This window comes from Lepidothrix coronata, unplaced genomic scaffold (genome assembly GCF_001604755.1).
Source record: "Lepidothrix coronata isolate B3197 unplaced genomic scaffold, Lepidothrix_coronata-1.0 Scaffold204, whole genome shotgun sequence".
NCBI classification, from domain to species: domain Eukaryota; kingdom Metazoa; phylum Chordata; class Aves; order Passeriformes; family Pipridae; genus Lepidothrix; species Lepidothrix coronata.
In genome coordinates, this window is record NW_016690384.1 from 110795 (window position 1) to 128873 (window position 18079).

Genomic DNA, 18079 nt, shown 5'->3' on the forward strand with positions numbered 1-18079 from the left:
TTTAATAGAACCAAGATCTTTATTGATCTCACTGTAACAGCAACCACTGGCGAGAGCTTTTCTCCTCCCAAACACCTGCTTGAAGAGATGGTAAAAACCAGCAAAAAATCCCAAATGGATCCCCTGACTAGCAGAGGAATGCCCCGGCGAGGCCAGGCACTCCCTCCCTGCTCTTCAGCCCCAAGCCCGATTATAGAAGAGAACCGGGAGAAAGGCACTGGGATGGGGAATGGAGACAAAAGGAGGCTGGGAAAGGGGGCATTTAGGAAAAAAAAAAAAAAAAGAAGTGTTTTCCCTCTGGCTCCTGTCCATAAGTTACGTTGTCCTTGGATATTGTCTAATCGTTTTTGGCTTGGAGAGCAGGTTTCCCAAAACGAGCAGCTGTGCCGAGGGTGCCGGGTCCCTGCATCCATGGTGGCCGTCCCCGCTCCACGAAGGATGTCCTCACCCCCTGCCCCTGCCACTCCCTCGATCCGAGGGCCTAACCGACCTCCTAGGATCTTCGCTTTAAGGAAAATATATTTATTTATATATAATATATATATTTGTGTGTGTCTTATCACCACCCACCCACACGCGTATACGTATTTCCACTTGCACTCACTCACTCGCGCACCTACGACAGCCGGGCTACGTGTTCACCTCGCGCTTCCCGGGCCAGGGAAAAGGATAGGAAAGATATCCCAATTCCCCTGGGTTGTGCTTTTGGATTCCTCCCCCCCTAAAATGAGCAGCAGCCCCACCCTCAAGAGAAAAGTTGGAAGATGGGAGCTCGCAACCAGCCACCGCGCCGACCCGCGCCAAACACGCCTAGAGAAATAAATTACAGGATGGAAAGTGCACAAAGCCTGTGGGATGTCCCTGTCCCCGGCATGCAGAGCCACGGATCCCCCAGGGCTGGGTACCGAGGTGGGGGGTGACCCCGGCAAGGGAGGGAGGATGGATGGAGCAGGCACTCAGGTGGGGGCTGATAAAATGGCACTTTAGAAGGTTGCGGAGCTGGTGATAGCTCCCATCAGGCAGGAAAAATCAAAACAGGGGGGCTGGTGGGATTGGGGGTGCACAGCAGAGCCCCACCATGCACAGCCTCACCCAGCACTGCTCGTCAAGGAGAGGGAGGAGGAAAAATAAATTCCATCTCTGGGGGGGGAAGGGGTTCAAGATGCCAGGCACGGGATGGCCACGACGTGCCAGGCTGGCAAAGCCGCCAGCGGCAGGGAGGTTAACATGGAAATCCTTTATCCACGGCAGAATGATGGAGGTGGGAGGGAAGTCCCATCCCAAAGAGCAAGTAGAGGACGGCACCGATGCCAGCACCCTACAAATGGAGCACCCCGTCCCTGCGGTGCCTCACCAGCGAGCCCCCGAATCCCCGGGGACACCCAGCGATTCCTGAGACATCCAACGGTGCTAAGGGATCTCCCTCCTGTATTATTCACATTTTAAAGGGCCAGGGGGGTTAAAAAAAAAAAGAGCACTACAAAGCACTTTCCCAGAGGCACTCGTCCCCAGCCCGGAAAAAGAGTTGTTGGGAGTAAAGTGCCCCTTTTTAGTACCAAAAAAATAAAAGCAAGGGGTTTTTCTAACATATGGCTGTGTCACTGTGAGTCCTGGCTGGTGGGCTGGGGACACAGCTCCTGGTTGAAGGGCCAAGATGGAAGAAATCCAGGTAGGAGAGATGTGGGCGCGCTGGCCAACGCCACTGGGACTGTGTCAGATCCCCAGAGCACCAAAGGGAATGGGCTGCCGAAGTTGTCCTCTGCTGAATGCCAGCACATCCTGGAGGGGCTCAAAAAATACCCTCCTCGGGGTGTAAGCAGGCACGTGGTTTTAAGAGTGATGTTTCCTCCTCCTCCCAAGAGGCTACCCAAATTCTCCGGGAGAAGGGGGCAAAGGGAATGACGCAGCTTCGGCAAACTGACGGCAGTGGGAGGTCTGGGATAGCAGGAGAGGGTTTTTGAGGGGGTACGAGGCAGCACAAGAGGCAAAGGGATGTTTCAGAAAGAAGCCCGGTGGAGATCAGGCTGTTGGTGGGTGGAGGAGGAGGAACGGGGCTGGATCCAGAAGGGATGCTCCATCCGGCACATGCTGGGACTGGTCACCCGCAAAGGGGGACAAGACAGAGCTGCACTCCCCCAAAAAAGGGGGGAGGCAGGCGGGGAGGGGGACGCTGGTGGGGACCCACTGCCACCTCCGCTCGCTGGGACAGATCCTGCTAAGCCGAATGGGGGGTGCACAGGTCTGGGGAGTCGCTGCCTCTCCGTGGTTCCTGCTCAGATATCCATCTCGAACTGAGCGTCGTCCCCTGGCAAGATGCAAGGAGAGACTCATTAGGGGGTCGCCCCCCCCCCCCCGCCCCAAATCTCCCCAGCCCACTCCGGGGGTCCCTTACCCATGGATGGCTTCCCCTCCTGGTGGTTCAGACTGTTGCTGTCCTCTTTGGGCTCCTCGCCGGCCTCGCCAGGGCTGGTGACGCCGGGAATGTTGGGGAGGTGACAAGGCGGGGTCTTGGCCATGGGGGAGTTGCGGCGGTCCAGCAGGAACTTGCGGTCGTAGATGATCCGGGTGCCTGGAGGGGGGAAGCGAGAGGAGAGTGGGAGAATCTGGTTCGGCAGGGCTTGTTTGCAGAAGGAGTTTCCCGGTGGGACGGGCGTCCCAGCCGAGGCTCTCCGCCAAGACCGGCGGGGAGGGCAAGGGGGTGCGCGCTGCCGCTCTGCTCGCTCTTATCTGGGCACGACACGCGATAATTCCACGCTGGACAAACAGCCCCGGCGGCAGCTGGGTCCCGGCTGTCCCGGCGACTGGCAAACTCGTGGCAGGGCTGGGCACGCGTCCCGGGGATGCCGACGGATGTGGCGCCCCGAAACGCCCCGTGTCCCACTCCCCCGGACAGGGACGAGCGATGTGACGATAGGGCCGAGCCCCGGTGCCCGCGTCCCACCGGGGCCTCTCGCCGCCCCGTCCGGGATCCAGCTCCCGCCCCGCCGGGACCCTCCGCGCCCCGGGAAAATAATAAACCCACCTCCAAGCGCGCTGCTTTAAGGAGAGCGAGCGGCAGGCGCTGCCTACAGACGGCACACGGAGGGGGTAGAGGCGCGATACGCCCGCGATGGGCGCGACACGCGGCGCCCGGAGCGGACGGGCTGGCTGCCCCGCAGGCCCCGAGGCGGGCGCGGCGCTTTTACCTCCCGGCGTGGTGGAGAAGAGCGTCCCGCCGGGGGTGGTGCAGTAGTCGGCGGGCAGCTGCGCGGCGTCGCTGAGGGTGACGGTGCGGGTGGGGATGGCCCGGCTCTGGCTGGGCTGGCGGCCGCCGGCGGACGACATGGCCCCGCGCCTCGGCCCCGCGCTTTGTCCCCGCGGAGGCGGCGCGGCCCGACCGGCACCGCCCCCCCGCACCGCCCCGCGCGCCGCCGGCAGGGGGCAGGCGCGAGGCCGCCCCGCCAGGAGCCGGCGCTCCCACGTGGTCTAGCGGTGAGGATTCCTGGTTTTCACCCAGGCGGCCCGGGTTCGACTCCCGGCGTGGGAAAGGGTCTTTTTTTTGGGGGGGGGAAGAGGGGTCTTGCCCATCCCATCCTGTCCGCAGTTCCTTCTGCCGAAATGTTTTGGCAAGGCCGAGCTGGGCGAAGTTGGTGGGAAAGGGGATGGGATCCCCGTATCCCGAGCGAGGGAATGGGATTCATCCACATATCCCAAAGCAGGAAATGGGATTCATCCCCGTATTCCAAACCAGGAAAACAGCATGGATCCCCACATCCTCTACCAGGAAAGGGGACACATCCTCATGTCCCATACCAGGAAAGGGGATGCATCCAAATATCCCAGACCAGAAAAGAGGAGGCATCTCCATGTCCCAAATGAGGAAAGGGGATGCATCCTCACACCCCAAACCAGGAAAACGGTGTGGATCCCCATATCCCAAACAAAGAGATGGGAGGTATCCCCATATCCCAAACAAGGAAATGGGATGCATCCCCATATCCCAAATCAGGAGAAGGGGATGCCATTCCAGCAAAGGGGATGCATCCCTATATCCCAAATGTGCCATTCTGGAAAGCCGGGAATCACATCCCTGAGGGCCATGCCAGCCCCAGCACAGCCTCCCTCCCTCCCCTGGGAACACTGATCCTGCGGGTTATTTTTAGCATCCCTCTCCCGAGAGGGCGGAGTGGCTGGTTTCCTCCTCCAGCCGTGGATCCCCCCGCCCGGAGCGCGTTCCCGGCGGGACCGGGCGCCCACATGCAGAAGAGGATGGGCGAGGCGGTGGCCCGTGTGGCCAGGAAGGTGAACGACACGGTGGAGAACAAAACGGATTCCCTGGGTAAGGCCGGAGCTCCGTCTCGGCTCCCGCTCGGGGCCCGGAGAAGGATCGGGTATCCGGGAGCGGGGCTCTATTTTTTGCTGCCACAGTCTAAAAAAAGCTGTGGGCATTCCCTACGGGCGCTGCACCCGCGGCTCCGGAGGAGGGAAAGGCTCCCCTAAAGGGCTCTCAGCCCCCCAGAGTTAGAGTAGGTTCCCAGCCATGGCATGTAATCCCATGGGACGTGTTTCAGGAATACAGTCCCTCCTTGGAGGCGGTGGCAGGAGCAGGGGTTTCCCCACGTTGCCTTGTCAGATCTCTGTTTTCCTGCAATTTCACCCCTCGTTTCCAGCTAATATCCGAGTGCAGGGAGCAGTTCATCAAAGGAGAGGGATGAAAGCCTCTCATTCTCATTCCTGCTGGATTCCCGGTGCTGCGATAATAAACCAGCCTACGTCGGGGAGCTGGAGCTTCATCCCTCAGCCTCTCCACATCCTCCCGAGCGAGGGAGGACAGAGCTCATGGCTTTGGGGAGGGGGAGGAAGCAGAGCCCGGGTTGAGCATCAGGGGGCCGGGATACGAGGTTTCCATCCCCAGCATCTCCCAGGAAGGGAAGCAGAAACAACTCAGAGCAAAACAAAACCGCCAAGAGGTGAGAAGCACAGCCAAACCCTGTTCCCTTCCTCGCTGCTTGCCATGGGACAAACACCCATCACCAGTGAGGAGCATGCCCATGGAAAGCCCTGCAGACGTGGAGGCTGCATCTCTGCCCTGCTCCATCAACCCCAGGGATTTAGGGACACAGGGAAGGGGCGTGACTGAAGTTATTAGACATGGACAGGCTGGGGTTTCCAAAAAAACATTGCAGCCTGGAAGCAGTTGTAATGTGATTTAGGGTTGAATGCCTAAGGCAGAACAGCCCTGGCGTTCCTGATGGGATCAAACTCCTGGTTCTTGCAGAGGTGGCTGCAAATATCCCTGTAATGGAGAGGAGTAGGCAGGGGCCAGCACTCGGGCAAATCGAGGAGTAAGGGGTGGAAAACCAGGTGGAAAGCAGGGCTTCATCCTGGCTGGGTGCATTACAAGGTGTCAGGGTTCTCTCCGAGGGCAGATCTGGCCAACTGCAAGCTGATGACCTTCCCTGTTGGAATCTACAAAGCCATGAGGAGCGTCACCGAGGGGATCCATCGCATCTCCCTGGCAAACAACGAGCTCAAGTCCATCACCAGCCGATTTGTCACCACCTTCAGCCAGCTGAGAGGTGAGGGACAGCCACTTCCACACCCCCGGCACCCTCAAAGAGCCCCCAGGGTCACAGCACTGGGGAGTCTCCTCTCTGCAGTTTTCACTCCTCTGTGCTCACACCTCATTCCAAGCAGACTTATCCAGACCCCCAAAAATCCATTTTTCCTTATCATTCCCACCCCTTGCAGGAAGAGGGCACTGGTTTTGCTCACACTCATCTTCCCAAACTCGTGTTCTGACACTTTCCAGCAGTGGCCAGGGTGCTGTGAGGGTCATTCATCATCCTCCAGCTCCCTCCAAGGAGCTGGAGCCGCTCCTGTGGATAACGGGGCATGGCAGAGATGGGGCATTCCAGACTGCTGAAGGCATGTTGGCTTGGTGGTGGTTAATTAGTCCCCCTCCTGAGACATCAGTGAGAGTTAATCACTGCAGGAAATGGGGATGATCATCAGCGCCATGGGGACACATCCCTGTGAAGCCCAGTGAAAGCAACCAGAAGCTAATCCACCAAAATATGGCCGTGCAAGCACTCAGAGCATTCAGTACCACGATGCTAAACACTGGAAACTGGACTGGGGCTGCTCTGGCAGCTTATAAAATCAATTATTTCACTTGCAGAATGTGCCTCACAACTGCCACTGTGGTGTGTGTCTGGGGAGGCTTCTCTTGTTGTGGAGCTGGAGCTCCCCTAGTCTGGGGAAAAGAAACATGTCAAGCAAAGGAAATCAATTTTTGTTTGCTAGACAGCACAACGAGCCCTGAAGGGAAAAAAGTTTGGTTTCCCAGCAAGGGCTTTGTTCCACCAGTGAATTAATCACTCCAGCGATGAACATGCCAGGTCTCAGCAGGGCTGTTGCTGGGTAGAGATGCCTCAGGGCTGGGGACAGCCTGAATAAGGCAGGACCTATAAATACCAGGTATTAGCATGGGCAGGGCAGCTCCTGTGGGTATTTATAGAGCAGAAAGCCCTGTGTCACTGGAGAAGGGCGCTGGGACATTGGGGTTTGGGTTCTGTTCCCATGGCTTATGGACTTTGGGGGAGGAGTGCTGCTCCTGGCCCCACCGGAGCTCATTGCTAGGGAAACACCACAGAAGGGTAAACTCTACAGAGTTATTTTTCACATATAGGAACTCTTCCACCATTCTGTTTATTCCTCAGGAGGGTTTCAGGCACATGAAGATAAGCCATGACAAGTGTCCATTGGGGAGGTAATTGTGCTGATTTTACTAGGAAATATTCGTCATTTCTACATCCCCTGCTTGCATAATGCAGCACAGGTTTCATTAGCAAAGCCTGAGGAAGCCAAGAAAAACATCCGCCCTCAAAGTGGCATTCCCAGCAGGCAAAAGTACAATGGCATACCACAGGAAATAGCAAAACATCCCCATTTTTGCAGTTGGAAACCCACTGCTGGACCTGGCAGCCCAAGGGGGACAGAGGCTGTAAATTAAGCTATTCGTGAATTATTTCACCACCACTTCTCTTCACAGAACTCAACCTGGCAGGCAACTACCTGCACCGCCTGCCCGAGGAAATCACCTCCCTGCTGCACCTCCGGGCCATCGACCTCTCCCGAAACAGGTTCCGGCGCTTCCCTGAGCCCCTGGCCACTGTCCCCTCCCTGGAGACCATCGACCTGGAAGAGAATGAGATTGCAGGTGAGGAGGGCCTTTTCCCACAGGAGGTGAGGGCACAGGGGTTCAGGGCAGATGCTAAATAGCCAGAGCCCCTTTAGCCACATGCCTTTCCCATGTTTTCACTGCACCCCAGGGAAAAGCCGCTGCAGGCACTGAGGGAACCAAGCCCCATTCAAGTTGCCCTATTCACCGCACCGGGATACGGCTCTTTCAGGCACCTCCAGCTGGGCTGACTCAAAATCACCAGATTTCTTTAAAAAAGAGACGTGACTGCAGAGCCCAGCCCCAGGGATGCCGGGCTGGGATGTTTGCTGCCGGGCAAAGCAAGGGCACAAGCCCACCTGAACATTTCCCAGAGAAAGTAGGAGCCGCAACACTACAAAATCCCCTAAGAATGAAATGAAAAGAATGGTAAGAGCCACTCATCCCTCAACCCTGCAGTGACAGGAAAATCTTTCATGTGCAAAGCTGAAGCCTTTGGAGTCCCCAAAAGCCGGGCAAAGGGGGCAGCTGTTGCACACGGATAAAAGGGGATTTATGCAGGAGGGAGCTTTCAAAGAGCCCAGGTTGGAGCATCCCACAGCCCACACGGATCCCCAGGGAGGTGAATACTGAGTCCTCTCGATTCTGCTGTTTTATCTGGGATTGCTTCAGCTGCTGCTGGGAAAGCTGCTCCCTGAAACACGGGCTTTATTAACAGCATCACATCAGCTGCTCCCCAGCTGCGCCTGCAGAAACACTACACGTTAAATATTGCTTCCATGGGAGCCAGAGAAACCAGGCTCCCCTTGGCTGCTGGTTGTCAGACTTGGGGAAAATAAAAAAAGAGTAAAGTTTAACAATTTCAAGGTAAAATGTTTTAGGGACGTATCTTAGTAGTGCACACAATGCTGTCTGGCTTCAGAAAAAGGTGAGAATGTCTTATTTTACACATTTTCTGGAAAAGGAAAAGGTAGAGGCTACAAAGCCAGGGGGCTTCAGCCCATTTTTCCAAGGAAACAAAAGTCTGGGCAATCACACTGCTCCTGCCAGTCCTTACCAAATACCTTCCAGGCCCACCTGCACATGAGTTTGTGTTATATATATATATATATATATATGTATTTTTACATATTAATATGGTTTTATACTTTATCTTCGAGCTTGTATTTATATTTTTATATATATATATAAATATACATATATGTATATATACACCTTCTCCTCCCATGCCAGCCTGGCACAATAGCAGAAGGAGAGTTAGGGAGAGTCCATCACCTTAAATTTAACTGGCACAAATTTGGGTTTTCCTTAACAGCTAAATTGGATTTCACTACACAGAAATATCCATCAGCTTCTCGGGGTAACCTCACCATCCTCACAAAGAAGAATTTCTGCCTAATATGTCCTCTAAACACCCCCTCTGGCAGCGTGAAGCCACTCCCCCCATCCTGTCACTCCATGCCCTTGTCCAAAGCCCCTCTCCAGCTCTCTTTAGGAGGACGGTGGGGTAGGACCGTGACTTTCTCCGTCAGTGGAAGGCTGCAGATCACCTGGTTTGTGGTGCTGTGCCAGGGCTAGTCCTGCCTGTCCTCCCCTGCCCTCCCAGAGATGCCGGAGGAACTCAATCCAGAGCTGCAAACCCGACTCAAAAACACCTTCTGAAAAAGGGCTGAGTGACCTACTGAGACATATTGAACTGGAGGTTGTAGGTAATGTTTTCCAGCTAAAGGGAAACAAGAGTAAAAGAAGATTAATTAATGCCTGCCTGGAGCCTGTGGGCTCTGTGAAAGGAGACATTTAATGCCACAACCTGCCCTTTTCATCTCAATAAGCTCTTAAACTCAGACTGTAATTATGTATATATTACTGTCAGTGCTTTTAACTCTTTCCCTGATAATTAGACTTATATCAAATCAGGGTTTTAAGCTCCCAAATCCATGGGGATGCTTGGATGCCTGGAGCTTCAGCTTCTCTTTCCCTTATTCCTTGATTAATAGTTCAGTAGAGACGATGTTGAGACTGCTGCCAAGGCTGGGCAGGTCACTGCCGGGGGCAACTGTGGTTAATTTTGTCCTCCTGAGGACATGTAGTTATGGGACAAGGGGGAATGGTTTTAAACTGAGAGTATGTTTGGTTTGGATATTAGGAAGAAATTGTTCCTTGTGAGGATGGGGAGGCCCTGGCACAGGTTGCCCAGAGAAGCTGTGGCTGCCCCATCCCTGGAAGTGTCCAAGGCCAGGTTGGACGGGGCTTGGAGCAACCTGGGCTAGTGGGAGGTGTCCCTGCCCATGGCAGGGGCTGGAACGAGATGATCTTTAAGGTCCTTTTCAACCCAAACCATTCCATGGTTGTATGGTTCTATCACCACTCTTGATGTGAGATAATGGCACAGAAAAGACATTTTTGTTAATAACCACAGAGATGCCAGTGAGCTTGGCACCAGCAGGTTTGGAGGAGCCTCAGAGGAGCTGGTGCCACCAAAGGATGTGGGTAATGCTAAAAGGTGACAGGGAAGCAGCTCTGAGCTGAGCAGGGTCCTTTCCCCTTCAATTTGCAGCCGTACCTGGCTGTTAGTGTTCATCACCAGCTCCTCAGACGCCTCACAGCCCTTTCATATACACCTCCTCAGATGCCTCCCAATCCCTCAGCATCCCTTTCATCTAAAGGAACTGCGTTTGTCACTCATCATATTTTGCTTTAATTAGGAAAAGCCTTTTTTGCCCCTTTTTTTGTTTGACTGGTGAAGCCAGCACAAATAATTCAGACTCAAACACAAGTGCCTTATCTGCTGGGAAGCCAGCAACAGATGTTTTGGGTTGTTTACAGAGGAATTTGGGGCTCCCATGGCACAACCTTACAGCTACAGGCTGCACTATGTGCCCTACCTGTCCCTTCATGCCAGGGTGAGTCACCACTCCTTACCTGGAATTAAGGTGCAGAGTTGGGCTTGTTTCCACTCAGAGCAAGGCTTGGTCCCTAAAATAATTCCCTTAACTCCCTAAATTCAAGCGAAGTGGGGGTAAGCACTTTTAACTTTATCACACTGCACAGACCTAGAAGATGATTAAACAGGAAGATCTGTGAAAACATAATGTTATTTTTGTGCCTCAAGGGGAAAAAAAAGCAAAATGATACAGGAGAATTGCAGTGAAAAAATCCACCATGGAGAAGAGTTATTAAAAAAAAATCATGTGAAGCTCTGCCTGATGAGAGATGAGCTGCTAAGGAATATGTGTATGGAAAATAGCACTGTTTTCTGGAGGAGAATGAGGGAAAAAACAAAGGCATCGAAGTGTTTGAGTTTTTTTCCAGCGTAAAGTAAGTTTCATGGTCTAAAAATCACATAATCATCCAGCTGTAATTACAACACCACAGTTCTGCTCTAAGTGTTGGCAGAAGAAATGGGAACTGAGATAAAAAAGGCTGTTGGTCCTTTAGTGACCAAATTAAGAAGAAATTTGTTTTGGTAAATCAGGCAGGCCCAAAATATAGTGATTTGGAGCAAAAAAATCTATCACCTTTGAATGACCTAAATGGTTAGTTTTTTGTATCAGCTTCATTCCTCTGCCATCAGTGGATTCACGTTGGGACCATCCAGGAGAACTGCACCTTTTCTGAATGTTAAGTTCATAAATGTAATGTTTTCTAAAGGAAAACACCCAAATTCATGGAAATTGCAAAATAGGAGGGTTCCTGTTGATGGCCAAGAGCCATTTTGCAGCCTGTCCAAAGAGGGCAAAGAGCATATGCTCTCCTGTTAGCCTGGTGAAGGCTCCTGGGCATTGCAACACTGGGAATAAAATCAGGGAATAAATCTTTGAATACCAGTTTAGTGCCCCAGCAGGGGGTTTATTAGGACTGGGAGAACTGGAGGGCAGTGTCCACATTGAATATCACGGTGTTCTCGCAAAGACATTTCACAGAATGACAGAATGACTGGAAAAGGCCTCTAAGATCATCCAGCCCAACCCATAACCATCTGCTTGAGTAGACGTATAATCTAGGATTTTATTATGTTTCTGTTGCGATCAAAGCCTGCAGAGCGGCAGGAGCAGGTTAAACTCCAGGCTGTCCATCAAGAGGAGCTTCCCCCGCTCCGCCTCTCCGAATTCCCCGGTAGGAGACGCCGGGACGGGTTCTCAGCTCCGTGCTGTCTTTGCAGAGGTGCCGACGGAGAAGTTGGCGTCCATGGCATCGCTGCGGAGCCTCAACCTGCGGGACAACCCCGTCGGCCCCGAGGTGCGGCTGCTCGTCCGGCCCCTCGTCCCCTTCGACCTGCTGCTGTCACCAGAGGAGCCCATCCCTGAAGCCTGACAGGGTCTCAGGGTGCCCAGGCGAGCTGTCCCGAGGGGCGACTGCCCACGAGAGTGGTTTGGCTTAGGTCAGTCCCTGCTGCGCCCCTATTCCTGTCCCAAACCTGCGGCGAGGCAGCCAGTCCCTCATTTTACTTTAATGAAAAGCGAGCAGTGGGGCTCCTCCGTGAGCGGATGGCTCTGCCGGCTCCCGCGCCAGGGAATCTCCCGCTTGTGTGTTTGGGGGATGCAGAGGAGCTGCAGTGCATGCGGTGTGAGGTTTGGGTAAAGCCGGGGGAAGCTGGATGTTCGGCTCCATCCTTCCTGCCTGGGTGGCGACGGGGAGCAGCCAGGATGGTGGGGGACATTCCTGGGGCCGTAAGGGTTCGCCCTGGAATTGCTGACATCTCGGTGTGCCAAGTGTCTGATTAAACGCTTTCTTGTTACACCAAGGGGGTTTGTGTCTGCTTAAATTTGAATTATCAGTATTCCCCTGATGGATTCTGCACAGACCTCAGTAGTATTTCCTTGGCAAAATCCTTGGTTTTCCAAGGATTCTTTTGTTTTCCTTCTGTTTTTTTTTCCACCATGGAAATTGGAGCAAACCAGTAGCGGCAGGTTCCCACACGCTGCTCACCCTGTGGGTGTCCCCAGATGTGTGCACCCATCTCCCTCGGGGCTGTGGGTCCTCAAGAAGTGCTGTTTTCTCTCCCAGGAAGAAATGTCCTGGAGAGAGCAGCTCCTCGGTGGCAGGGAGGCCACTGCCAAGCACACTCGTGTCCCAGTAGCAGCTGCCTGTGAAAAGGAAAAACACAAACTCCTGGGAGAAACCACAGGTGTTATCTCAAAATGGTTTGTTTAAACATCTCCCTGTTTTGCTCCTTTGGTTTTTTTTTAAGAGACAAACACTTCCCAGTGGCGTTTGTCCAGCCAGGACGGGTTAATCCTGTAAATCCTTCTAGACTTGCCAAACTTTGGTAAAGGCCATGGTAAGAAGCGGGTTGTTGATGTTGGGAATAATGGAGCAGCTTGGAGTCAGGACCATCATCCCTAAAGATCGTGTTGCTTTTCCCTACTGCATGGGGTGATGGAGGGGGGTCCTCCCCACCCACGTTGTGGCTCCTGGCATGTTTTCTACCCCAGTGTTGCTGGGGACCGGCCATCGGCTGCCAGCATCAGTGTGGGGATCTCGGAGGCAGCAAGGGGGACGTAGACCCCGACCCTTCCCAGGGGAGCAAACCTGCTCCCTCTCTCTCCTGGTCTCCCTGGTCCCCCCGCGCTGGCTCATCCGTGGGGGAGCTGCGTGTGGGTCCCCCGGTGGTATCCATGGCGATGGGAGGCTGTCCCCCCGCCGCCCCCTCCCCTTCTCCGCTGCAGCCCGAGCAGCCGCAAGCGGCGCGGCGGCACCGCGGCAGCGGCTCCGCGGTAGCGGCACCGGGGCTCGGGACCGGGCGCGGGGAACCGGGGGAGGAACGGGGGCAAAACTGCCCCCCACCCCCGGCGGCAGCCCCCGCGAGCCAGCGATGCAGCCCCCGGAGCCGAGTCGGGCCGGCGGAGGTGAGTACCGAGACCTGGTTTGTTTCATTTTATCCCCCCGCAAAAGCCGGCCCCCCCGTCCCCAGCCCCCTGTTCCATCAGCCCAGTCTTTTCCTGCGGTGGTTTCCCACAGCCAGGCAGGGAGGCAAGCGGTCCCTCGCCCCCCGCCCGGTACCCCCTTCCATGCCTGCATCCCTCCATCCTCATCCCTCCACCCATTCATCCGTCCACCCATTCATCCAGCACCAACCCTGGGTGCTCAGCCACCCCTTATTTTCCTTTCCCAGTCTTCCACCTCGCTCTTAAAACCACCTCTAATTCCATAGGACACCCACCTCCCGCTAATGCTGCACTGCAGCCCAAAAAAGGTTAAGTCCAGCAAAGTTTTGGGGTTAATATTGTACATTTTGGGCAATCTCGTTACAGTCTTTGCTCCTGCTAACGAAGGAGCACTCCTGCTAACGAAGCTGGGTCATGTGAGTGCGTCTGATGCCGACTGGCTGGAGAATCTTGTCCCCCAGTCCCGCTGCTTTCTTGCCTCTCCAAGACGCTCCTTCCTCTGTGTCCCTGGGCTGTAAACCCGCCAACACCTTTCTAAAGCCCCGCTGGAAACGTCTTGCCCAAATCCTACACCCCGGACACGGTCATAGGGGCTGGATGGGCCCTTCCTGCGTGCAGGAGCCTTGGAGAAGCCAAGGCAGTCACGGTGGCTCGAAAAGCGCCTTGGCTGGCGAGCTGAGCACCGGCACCGGCACAGGGATGGGGGGATGCTCCAGCTGCCCATCACGCAGCGGCTTTGGGGGCTTTCTCAGAGCGGGGCTGACCTGCAGGCAGTTAGGCTGAACCTTAGAGATAAAATATGCCTTTTCTTGCCTTAAAATTGCAGGCTGGGTTTTCCCGGAGTCAGTCCCATCACCACTGCAGGCAGCTGCTGCTCCCGGCATCCTCCCGCGTCCCTGCCTGCGTAAGGCTGGGGAAACCCGAGGGTGGGAGCTGCCCAGACCCACTCGCTGTTAAATCCGTAGTGACAAAATTCCATCCCCCACTCCATCAGAAGCTCCCAGATAATGATCAGAGTCATAATTATTGCTTTATACCTTAAATGGAGGGCAAGGTCTCCTCTGCCCCAGTCTCCTTCCCTCAGGTACTGCAGGTTTGCCAGGGAGAATAAGATTTTAGGGAATCTCAAACTGTAAACCTTGGAAGCACAAGGAGAAGCAGCAGCAGCCACCCGGGAGCAGGGATGCTCCCCGGCCAGCCGTGATGGGGGCCACATGGATACAGCTTCCCATAAGGCCAGAGCACTGAAATGTCAAGATGTGGATTTATTTCCTTGCTTTATCCCCAAAAAACCCCATGTGATCAGGATGCGTTCTGGACTGCTCTAATTCCTCATCAAAAGAGTTATATAAATAAGAATGACTTAAAAACTAATGATATAAAATAATGATTCACCTGACGTGCTGCAGTACCCTGAGCTGCGTAACCCAAGGACGGGGAGACTTGCTGGGCCACTGCGATGATCCCAACAGGACGTGTCCCAGCCAGGCTGGGCATTGGAATAAACATGAAAGCCCACTTCTGAGGGCATTAAGAAATGAAGGGAATAATTGCTTTACCCTCTCCCAGCTTCATTTTCCTGCCTTCCCTTCCCCAGGCCCTTCCAGTGGCACCTGGTGGCCAAACGGTACCATAAGCTACAGTCACCTCCTGAGGGATAACTACACCTTCCTGGCCTACTACCAGCATTCCTCCCCTGTGGCCCTCATGTTCATCCTGGCCTACACCTTCATCTTCCTCATGTGCATGGTCGGCAACATCCTAGTGTGCTTCGTCGTGGTGAAGAACCGCCAGATGCGGACGGTCACCAACATGTTCCTCCTCAACCTGGCCATCAGTGACCTGCTGGTGGGCATCTTCTGCATGCCCACCACCTTGGTGGACAACCTTATCACAGGTGAGCGGGGCAGTGGAGGGGCGAGACACAAGACAGGGGAGAGAAAGTGGTGGTGGGAAGGAACATCCCCCACTCACCTTCTGCCCCCCACGCATGAGGCCAAGCCCTGGGTGGTGTTTTTGGTGAGGATGAGAAGGGCACATGGTGGCCACTCAACCACACCTGAGGAAAAGTGTGATTTCACTTAGAGGTCCTATTTTAGGGGGGAAATATCCTTTTTCTTTTTAGGGGGGAAAAATCCTTTTTTTTTTTTTCTTTGAGGTTTTGACTATTTTTGGCAAGACAATCTTAATGCTGCATTTGCATATTTATTTAAAGTTCAGCCCTTCTTCATCAAGCAACCCTGAAAAAAAACCCTCTTTTTCCTGCATCCATCTTCTTCTGTTTTGGTTCAGCCGTGCCCGTTGCCCTTTTCAAAGATAAGGGGTGACATTTGTCAGAGTTCAGCCACAGTGGCAGCTAGGCCACAGGGCAGAGTTTGTGTTTATTGATTTATTGTGTTTATTGCCTTGGCATTGGGGTCAAGAAACAAGATGAAAGTCCTTCTGATTGAGGATCCCAAGGTAGGTCCCCATGATAACAGCTCAAGCCCTAGACAAGGGCAGGAGAAATTGCAGCCACCATCTTCCTTGAGTTCCTAAGAGTGTCATTTTTTTTATCAATTTTGGGTTTTTTCTCCAAGCATCCGTGCTGCAAAAGGCCATGTCCGTATGAGCTCCCCCTTAGGAGCAGGATTTAGCATCCCCCAGCAACAACACAGTGGATGGGGACATCTAAAGGGAGCTGGCCAAGCCCAAGGCACCTACAGCCTTCACGGTGTCCCCTCACAGGTTGGCCCTTTGACAACACCATGTGCAAAATGAGTGGCCTGGTGCAAGGCATGTCCGTCTCCGCCTCCATTTTCACACTGGTGGCCATCGCCGTGGAGAGGTACGTTGGCTTGGGAATGTGGGAATGTGGGGCCAACTGCCTCCAGCAGGTCCAGGTGTCCTGTGTGGTTTCCATCACGGGAAAGCTCCTGGAGATGTCAGGAGCGTGTCCCAGCTCTCCATAAGGACCACTAAGCTGTCCATGGGGCATTCCAGCAAGCTGTCCTTCCCCACCGTGAAAACATCAAAGCTGGAGACACCCCAACCTACCCCTGCCACCAAAAGCGTTATGTAAAGAGCAACCCACCTCACCCTCCCTGCACACTCCCAGGTCCCAGCCATCCTCCTTCCCCAGGGATGTCTCAGTAGGTGCCCAAAGCCACTGCCATCTGCCCTCCACAGGTTTCGCTGCATCGTCCACCCGTTCCGGCAGAAGCTGACGCTGAGGAAAGCCCTGCTGACCATCGCCATCATCTGGGTGCTGGCCCTGCTCATCATGTGCCCCGCTGCCATCACCCTGACTGTCACCAGGGAGGAGCACCACTTCATGGTGGACACCTACAACAACTCCTACCCTCTCTACTCCTGTTGGGAGGCCTGGCCCGAGACGGGGATGAGGAGGATCTACACAACCGTCCTCTTCTCCCACATCTACGTGGCCCCGCTCACCCTCATTGTCGTCATGTACACCCGCATCGCCTTCAAGCTCTTCAAGTCGGTGGCGCCTGCCCATGGCCAGGAGGAGCCGGAGGGAAGGAGGATCTCCCGCAGGAAGGCCAAAGTCATCAACATGCTCATCATCGTCGCCCTCTTCTTCACCATCTCCTGGCTGCCCCTCTGGACGCTGTTGCTGCTGACGGACTACGGGTGGCTGAGCGAGGGCCAGCTCCACCTGGTCATCGTCTACGTGTACCCCTTCGCCCACTGGCTGGCCTTCTTCAACAGCAGCGCCAACCCCATCATCTACGGCTACTTCAACGAGAACTTCCGAAGAGCCTTCCAGGAGGTCTTCAGGAACCCCCTCTGCTTGCTCCGGTGCCGCCACCGCAGGCCCTACACCCCCCGGAGCCACGGCCATGGGACCTTCCTCGGCACCCGCAACCGCATCTTCACCCAGGCACAGACCAGTGACTCGCCCCCCGTGTCCGAATCAGGGCCGCTGGCCCTGCGCCACGCTGGGGTCCCCGCCTGGGACGGCTGAGTGGCCTCTGGACTGAGGGCTTGTGGGGTGGGGAGCGGGGATTTGGCACCTCATGGGCCACAGGTCACTGAAATAAAGGCGCGTCCCACCGATGCCACGTCCCTGCCTTGGCTCCTCCGCTCCCCCCCGCAGCACCCTCCAGAGGGCCCCAGCTGAGCCCCCCGGCACCACAGGCCCCTGTGCTCTGTCACTACCCCCTTCATGCAGCTCCATTCCAGCCATGGGGCCATGGAGTGTGGGGACCAGGGAGCAGGGAGGGAGAACTGTGCAGCCCTTTGCTGGCCCATACCAGGCTGTGCTGGACCAAGCCATGCCGTCATGGCCGTGCTGCACCATGCCATACCATAGTGCTGTGGACATCTAGGCTGGACCAAGCCACAATGGGCTGGCTGGACCGAGCCGTGTTGTGCTGGATCAAATCACGCCATGCTGGACCAAGCCACACCATGCTGGATCCTGCCCTGCTATCATGGCCATGCCAGACCATGCCAAAGCACACTGCTGTGGCCACAGTGGACCAAGCCACCCCATTCTCTTGCGGCCATGTCGGACCATGCCACCCTGTACTGCTGTGGCCATGCCATGTCATCCCATGCTGTTATGGCCGTGCTGTGCCAGACCATGGCAGTCCATGCCACCCCACGCTGTTATGGCCATTCCATACCATCCCACCCTGTCCCATTCCTGTCCCACCCACCTCATCCCATCCCACTCCATCCCACCCCATCCATGTCCATCCCACCCCACCCCTGTCCATCCCACCCCACCCCTGTCCCATCCCATCTCACCCATGTCCCACCCACTCCATCTCACTCCATCCCATCCCATCCCATTCCTGTCCCTGTCCCATCCCATCCTTGTCCCATCCCATCCCATCTCACCCCTGTCCCATCCCATCCCATCCCATCCCATCCCTGTTCCTGTCCCTGTTTCATCTCTGTCCCATCCCATCCCATCCCATCCCTGTTCCTGTCCCATCCCTGTCCCATCCCATCCTATCCCATCTCTGTCCCTGTCCCATCCCTGTCCCATCCCATCTCTGTCCCCGTCCCATCCTATCCC

General features: G+C 55.0%; 3 protein-coding genes and 1 non-coding gene across 5 annotated transcripts; 3 read left to right on the forward strand and 1 right to left on the reverse strand.

The window, feature by feature from the left end:
- On the reverse strand, window positions 1-3351 carry EIF4EBP2 (eukaryotic translation initiation factor 4E binding protein 2). Its single transcript, XM_017832737.1, has 3 exons — window positions 3186-3351; window positions 2393-2569; window positions 1-2305 (listed from the first exon to the last, which is right to left on the reverse strand). Exons 1-3 carry the CDS (start codon window positions 3322-3324, stop codon window positions 2274-2276), a joined length of 348 nt encoding a protein of 115 aa, XP_017688226.1. The 5' UTR covers window positions 3325-3351; the 3' UTR covers window positions 1-2273.
- Window positions 3352-3454: 103 nt separating this feature from the next.
- Window positions 3455-3526, forward strand: TRNAE-UUC. The gene has a single exon. It is a non-coding gene; the product is annotated as a tRNA-Glu (tRNA).
- A 696-nt stretch (window positions 3527-4222) lies between these two features.
- Window positions 4223-11907, forward strand: LRRC20 (leucine rich repeat containing 20). 2 transcript variants are annotated; one of them, XM_017832722.1, is made up of 4 exons: window positions 4223-4318; window positions 5409-5558; window positions 7034-7201; window positions 11306-11907. In XM_017832722.1, the coding sequence occupies exons 1-4, from the start codon at window positions 4237-4239 to the stop codon at window positions 11467-11469; spliced, it is 564 nt and encodes a 187-aa protein (XP_017688211.1). In that variant the 5' UTR covers window positions 4223-4236; the 3' UTR covers window positions 11470-11907. The 2 variants fall into 2 exon arrangements, with proteins under 2 accessions (XP_017688211.1, XP_017688212.1); XM_017832723.1 differs by having other exon boundaries at window positions 11325-11907.
- Window positions 11908-12907: 1000 nt separating this feature from the next.
- NPFFR1 (neuropeptide FF receptor 1) lies at window positions 12908-17701 on the forward strand. Its single transcript, XM_017832720.1, has 4 exons — window positions 12908-13011; window positions 14648-14947; window positions 15778-15877; window positions 16219-17701. The coding sequence occupies exons 1-4, from the start codon at window positions 12978-12980 to the stop codon at window positions 17015-17017; spliced, it is 1233 nt and encodes a 410-aa protein (XP_017688209.1). The 5' UTR covers window positions 12908-12977; the 3' UTR covers window positions 17018-17701.
- The last annotated feature ends 378 nt before the right edge of the window (window positions 17702-18079 follow it).